This window comes from Temnothorax curvispinosus, unplaced genomic scaffold (assembly GCF_003070985.1).
Source record: "Temnothorax curvispinosus isolate PA1 unplaced genomic scaffold, ASM307098v1 QBEX01010257.1, whole genome shotgun sequence".
NCBI lineage: Eukaryota > Metazoa > Arthropoda > Insecta > Hymenoptera > Formicidae > Temnothorax > Temnothorax curvispinosus.
Window position 1 is genome coordinate 26,314 of NW_020220037.1, and position 7,381 is coordinate 33,694.

General features: G+C 36.2%; 1 protein-coding gene across 2 annotated transcripts in view; it reads left to right on the forward strand.

The window, feature by feature from the left end:
• Positions 1-1,506: 1,506 nt before the first annotated feature.
• The window catches only part of LOC112459942 (glutathione hydrolase 1 proenzyme-like), a 23,577-nt gene continuing 17,702 nt past the window's right edge, over positions 1,507-7,381 (forward strand). Inside the window, exons 1-2 of one of the 2 annotated variants that reach the window (XM_025024318.1) lie at positions 1,741-2,294; positions 2,375-2,571. In XM_025024318.1, the coding sequence (XP_024880086.1) occupies positions 2,265-2,294; positions 2,375-2,571 (227 nt within the window). In that variant the 5' untranslated portion in view covers positions 1,741-2,264. Of the gene's footprint in view, positions 1,707-1,740; positions 2,295-2,374; positions 2,572-7,381 lie in introns of those variants that run through there. The other variant, XM_025024319.1, reaches the window with a different exon arrangement.

Here is a 7,381-nt window from a genome sequence, read left to right on the forward strand (position 1 = left end):
GAGTTTAGATGAAGATAATTGAAAGTTCAACAATTTTTGTTCTCGTTATTTCAAATGATTGTTCTAGCTACTTTATTCCGAATTTTTGTACTTTTTAAATACACAATAAACAATGTATTTTCATTTTCAGACAGTAAAAAATAAGTTCCAGATCAAATTGTGTCAATCAGACAAAGTGTTGAGTTTGCCCCGGCATTTTTCAATTCGAAAATTTGTCTTCGCGTCACTTTTCCTTTCCTGGCGGCAAAACAAAGCGACGTACAGCAAAACTTTCTGAATCAATTTTGTACCTGAAGGAACACTCTTTAAATATGTACCATTGAATTTGCCTAAAAATTTATAATTAAATATTAAAAATTGCCTTTAAAAAAATAGTGTCGAGTTAGCCCCGGTCTCCCCTAATTCTAAAGACAAATACACACAGAAATTTTTTTCTCGCAATAAAACAGATTTTGTTCTAATGACGAATAATTCGTAAAATTAGTTGTGTCTACTACATTGTTGTTGCTGTCGCTATGAATAGCAATCCAGTAGCAATGACGATTTTGCTACAATAGCAGAATTATTTTTTTCCGTGTATACGAGTAGCCGAACTGCTTGCTGATCCAAGATCGTCAGTTAAAATCGCATAGTTTGGAATTGCCGTTTTATCGTTATCAATGATAAAATTTTAGGAACTTTGTCAAATGTGAATTATCGATGTTACACGAAAAAAGCGATATGGTTACCACAGCCAAATAAATAGTAACATTTGGCGCAGCCATATCTGGTGGTAGTTACACCCACATTGATGTGGTGTCTTAACTATATTATAGTTGCCGCACCACCGCGCCAGCGCTGGTATCAATTCTCGATGGTTGTCCCAACCATATATAGGTGTATAGTGATCCATGTGGGTGTGACAACCACAGATATGGCTGCGCTAAATGTTACTATTTTCTGGATATGGCAACCATATCGTTTTTTTCGTGTAACATTAAAAAAAGTTGCGATATAAACGATGTCCGAATGTATAAAAAAATTAATGTAAATAAAAAAAATAATTGGAAGTTATTGAATTCGTAATTTCACTGAATCTTATATGACGTGTTCTTCATCTTTGCAGAAAAATAAATGACGACATTTTGTTTCTTCCTAATGCACGCGTTCGTAACAATGTACACGTAAGAAATGCAAACCAGTTTGAATCTCATTTCAATGTTCGACCGCTCAACGTTTGGAATTCAGATAAAGATCAACTTCATCTCTGTCAATCCTGTTTCCAAAACGTGTTTCCACCACGCATCTTCTTATACAGTCATTCCGTTACCACATCGCGATGTGCGTTCACCGGTAGAGCACGTGTGCATCACCTCGTAACGAGTGATCTCCAACTTCGCCTTTCATCGTTCTTCATAAATAAATCGTGTCCATCGCGTTTCCCGCGCAACCTAGCATCGTCCGCGAATTTTTTCGCGCTTGACGGACTCATCAAAAAATTTCCGTGCGTTCGGAAGTGCAAAATAGCTCGTTGATTCGATTAAATTTAAGCGCCAGTGGGGAATTCGCTGGAAAACGCGTTCGCACACGGCTGAGCGGAAAGTGCGACCGTGCGTTAAGCGTGTAGAATATTCGCGTTCTGCATCTGAAGTCTCGTACACTTTATTCAGAAAAATGACAGAGAAAAATACTTTCACGTGTACATTCGAATCGCAGGAGGAACGGAGGTACGACATATTGCATGCTTATTGAAGATTTTCAAAGCTTTACATAGATTATTTGTGTCTTTGACATGAAAATCAATCCCATCGTTCGAAAACTTGAATCGCACAATACTTTCATTGGTTTATTCCATAGCTACAGACCTGTCTCGTGTGGATACGCTTGTTGCGCAGGCTCGTATCGATTGCTTGCTCAGCTGATACATCTGCTGCTGCATTTCACAGTTCTGCTCCGCTTAAAGCGCGTATTTTTTTGACATCCAAGTGTAGCTGTTTTTTTATGGCTCTGCAGTGTGCAAGCATTATCTCATTATCTCATTAGCTCGTTATCAGTGGACTCTGTACTTATATCGGTAATACCCGATAATTACATCCACGTGGAAAATTTTTTTTCACGCATGCGTTTTTCAACTTGTGTCAAGGAAACTGAAACAAGTACTCGACATTTCCTTTATAATTGCAACAGTGCTCCACACTGCACAGGATATAGCCAACAATGCCGATATGGCATGGAATTTCTCGACGTACGCAGGTCAAGAGGTATACGAAGAAGTGCAGTTGTAGATGGTGAGAAACGGACGGCATGTTTTCCAAGTGAGTCGATGTTCAATTAATCGAGCACGGAGTACAGATGCAACTCCATTTATTGTACTAATAAGTGAGGCTTTTCACAGAGAAAAGTCATGAGAGCTTTCTCGCCCTCGTCGGATACGAGTTCCGTATACACCAGCGCCGACGATGCACGCCGGTGCACCGACTATGAGAGGAGTCAGTTCCTCGGCTTAGAGAATATCGGAACTGCCTGGCTCCTTGGCTCGCATTCTTCGCACGATAGAACGAAACGAGTACTCGAGAGATTTAAAATAGACAAGTGAGTGACAGCATGCATCCGTTATCATAAACACGGAGCTCGTTCTTCCACAACACAGCCTTTCCATTCCTCCCACAGTGGGAGGAGTTCCTTAGAGTTCAGATATTACATTTTAGTTTCAATTAGAAAGTATTTCATTCAATTAGAAAAGCGAAAGTAGCTACCGTTCATTACCCCGAAGTTCTTAAATCAGCAACGTCCATGATAGACCAACTTCTATATCACATCATCTGCCACGTAACCGCATTGCCCTTTATTGCCCTTCGTACAATACGTGGCTATTGTACAAAGAAAACCTTGAGAGCTATTTCAAATTGCCGAGGAATAATGCACATATTAAAATTAATAAAATTCTTATTCCCAGCATCATGAAGCAGTAACTTTGACCCTTTACTGGTGATACAATAAAAATCGACACAACTGACAGCGAGGAGTCTCTCATAAAAGAAAACTTTATTACTAGACATCGGATTTTTTATATGCAGATTGGTGGAAAAAAGCAATTAATAACTAAAATTATGTTATTTATAATATCCAACATATTCATACTACAACATATGTTAGGTATAAATATGTTGGATATTATAAATAACATAATCTTAGTTATTAATTGCTTTTAATTGCCATAAAAAATCCGATGTCTATTTATTACATTTTTGTTAATATCTTATAGAATATAATTATTAACTTAATTGTTTATCTAAAACTAGATTCAAACCAAGCAGACAAAACTAATACAAATAAACAATTTTCTTCAATATAAGAAGATCAATGCGGTCACAATACAAACAATAAGGAAATTATGGAAATTATCTATCCAGTACCCCTATTCTGTAACTCTTAACGATAGTGTCGTTATCGTTATGATGTCATTGCGCAGGTATATTATATGGAAAAAAAGCTGCGTAACGACGATATAACGATACCGATACTGTCGTTAGAGTTACAGAATAGGGCTACAGAGGTATATATACAGAGGTGTCTCTCTCTCGCGCTAAGTGTACGCGCAGCGAGATAGATCATGTATCTTAAAGCGAGCTGCACACAGAGATATGTATCAATAAACGATATCGTATACCATTTCATGAGACATGTCTCATCGTGTGTAAGTACGTCTCCGAAAGTTTCATACAGTGTCAATAAGTATCGATACATGAATCTAGTCTCCCGCTGTCGATGGAATACAAAAAGACCGAAATAATGATACTGATGAGATATGTTTTAGCTTGTTTTCGCGTGTGTAAGGTAATCTCGCGACAGATCCCCGCTAACCGCCACTATAAAAAGTTGGCACTTTACTACCAAAAGTCACGCACTCAGTACTAGAGACACGTGATATCTGTTATATATCGCAGTGTGTGTATAGTACACATGTCTCAGATCAGTGACGGTATCACAATACCGTTTCTTGATACATATCTCTGTGTGTAGCCCGCTTTATACGTAAACTGTCATGTTGAAAGACCCTTAGATTATCGGATCTCATAAAATGGCTGAACCGATCAAGTTTTAAGGTTAATCGATAGCTTGTGTTTGAATTATATAATAAGTGTTTTTATTTTTCGTCTACGCGTTCTACGAATGGAGATATATTGCGATGCAAAATCCGAAATGTAAATATTTCGCATTAAGGAGGTTGTAAGGAAAATGCAAAATGTTAAGAACGGCATGAATATAATTTTCTTTACAAATAATGGTTGCATGAAAATTTTTTTATATTTTTTCACCGGCCCATTTTTACATAAATTAATTAATATCAAAGTTCTACATTTTTATAATGGACTCTTATGAGAAACTCGATTCTCCATATCTATTTTTAACAAAAACAGATATTTAAAATATTAAGAAACGAATAAAATTGTGTAATATGTAAAGTATAGCATATTGAAATTGTTTCAAAGTTCAAGCCATTTCACCGTATAGTTTATTTGCAATACTAAAAAATAAGTCAATATGTAATACTTCTGTCATTCAAGCTGTGTGATGAAGAAAACTTGACAACGCTGTTGAAAACGCAAAAAAGATTCTCACCCAGTGTAATTAGGTAGTAAAATGTAACCCAGTGCCGTAACTAGGGCAGTGCCGTCGGTGCTCTCGCACCGGGTGCAAGCTTCAAGGAGACGCAGGCAAAACTATAAAATAAAAAAGGTTGAAAAAAGGAGACATAAACAATTCTCCTTCCAGACTCAAAGGCTCGAACCCCTCGAGAGCGCACCACCAGGTGACCAGATCTTGACTTCTCGAAAGTCTACTGTATATAGGTTCGCCGGGCAGCAGAAACTGACAAAGGACATTTTGTCCATAAAGAACTCGATTACAAGGCAACTTAATCATGAAAATATTATTCACGAGTTTGTGTGCATCACATAAGGCTCGTAAGTTGCATTGTCAGATAATCGATATTTTTTAAATATTTATTGTTCTTTTTTATTAAAAGTATTTGGAAGGGGAGGGGGGCTCAAAATGTTGAGCTTACACCGGATGCAGGCTAGTTACGGCACAGATGTGACCTAACACTTTTGTATTACTTGTGTTCATATCGTACTCGTCACACGACTCACACGTACTAATCTCCGTGGTACTCATTCTCACGGATTAGACTTCTTGAACTTTTGGCACCCAAATCGAGAGTCTATATTCTGCCAATCGATGGTAGTTCTAACGCAACTTTGATTTTTCATTTCTACTCCGTTGCCAAGTCATTATTTGTAGTAATAATAAAATTTGTTTAAAAAATATAAATTTATATGTGAGACTTTCACATAAATTAAACATTTATATTCTTTGCATTTTAACTGCATTACATCTTATATTTTTTTCAAAATTTTAAATCGATATTATTTTAAATATCAATATTTCAGATTGGCAGCGCTCGTCCATATTTCCTTTGTATGAAAACGCCCCCCACTGCACTTGAGCCTTACAACCTCCTTAATATACGTCGTTATCGCCCAAGAAATTATTCTCCTTTTCATTTTTTTGATAATTTATTCTTCAGTAGTTAAAGAAACAATATAAACATTTCGACTGTACTAAGTCTTCTGTAGCACAAAAATAAAGTTAATCACATAAAAATGAGTTAAGGTGCCTTTTCACGTTAACGCTCGACGCTCATTTTTAGCAAGTAAAAATCTTCAGAAATAATATCTTTTATTTATATATGTATCCATAAAATATTATTACTTGAAGATATTACTTGAAAATAATTAATATTTTACGTATTTCGAAGTCTATGTTTAATTGTACTGGGACGATTAACGACGATTCAGCGACGACGCTGAATATTAAACAAATTCAACTTCATTTCTTTGACGCTAGCGTCAAAGCGAAACCACTACGTTCACCTTGTTGACGCTCATTTTCAGCGTCTCATGAATTGGCACCTTTAAAAGCAAAAAATAGAAAATAAAAAGCTATCAATTAAACTTTATTAAATGGAAAGGCGAGTTAGTAGTCAACTATGTTAGACGCTGGATTCACGTTCCAGAGATTCGGGTTCAATCCTAAGCAGGTATTCCAAATCCTGATGCAGGCGTTTTTTTTTTCGGGAATTTGGAGCGGGGGTCTGACAAAAGACGACAGTGGCTACGGGGTGTCCGTGTCCTCGGAATTTCGGGGGGCGCCACCCAATCGCCCCACAGTCGAACCTTCTCCCTAACGAGGGATTCGCCCTCTACGACCACCATTTTTCTAGCTGGAAGCGTAGAGAAAGAGGGCGCCTACCGAGAATTTACATAATATACAAAAGAATAACAGAAAACATAAATTAAAAAATTGAAATAAACAAACGAATATAAGGTAATTGCCTCGATAAGAGGCAATGACAAAGGTCAGAAACATTATTGTTACGTGTACTTATAAAAAATATCAACAAATTAATAAACAGCTATACGAGTCAAGCGCGGTACGCAAGTAAAGAATTAATAGTTACAGAAGTAACGCGCAAATTACAACGTATATAATATACATATACATATATTCTAACTTAATAAACTGCGCGCCGATTATTTGTCGGACTTGAAACACAGCTATCGTTGGAACATTAATACCCTTCCCTCCCCGGAATTAAATCAACGCAATTTAATTATTTTAAAAAACTGTAAAGAATTTATTGCAAAAAATATTACCTCAGCCAGGATTCGAACCTGGAACTTCCCTCATTCCGTGGAAGGCGTCGTACCAATTTGACTATCGAGGCATGTGGTAATATTTATCGCAAGAACCGCAATTTTTTCGCAATAAATTCTTAAGTTTTTTAAAATAATTAAATCGCGTTGATTTAATTCCAGGGAGGGAAGGGTATTAATGTTCCAACGATAGCTGTGTTTCAAGTCAGACAAATAATCGGCGCGCAGTTTATTAAGTTAGAATATATGTATATATAATATATGCATTGTAATTTGCGCGTTACTTCCGTAACTATTAATTTCTTTACTTGCGCACTACGTACCGCGCTTGACTCGTATAGCTGTTTATTAATTTGTTGACATTTTCACGAGTCTAATGACATATATAAAAAATAGTAAAATATTTAAAAGTAGGACTTTAAGTCACAAATAGAAAAATGTAGTAAATTAAGTCGAATGGTTAAAAAAGATGTTTATAACTTATTTTTCGTTTGAAGGCAAGAATACGTTGTAAAAACGTATAGATCAGATCAATGTAAAGTATAGTGTGTAAAAGACAGACTGGGAAATAAATTGATTAGAAATATAGATGCAGGAATAAATTAAATATATGTTAAAGTAATTTAAATCGACCTAACTGGCAATATATATAACGTCTTTCCGATATGAACATTGAAAAACTG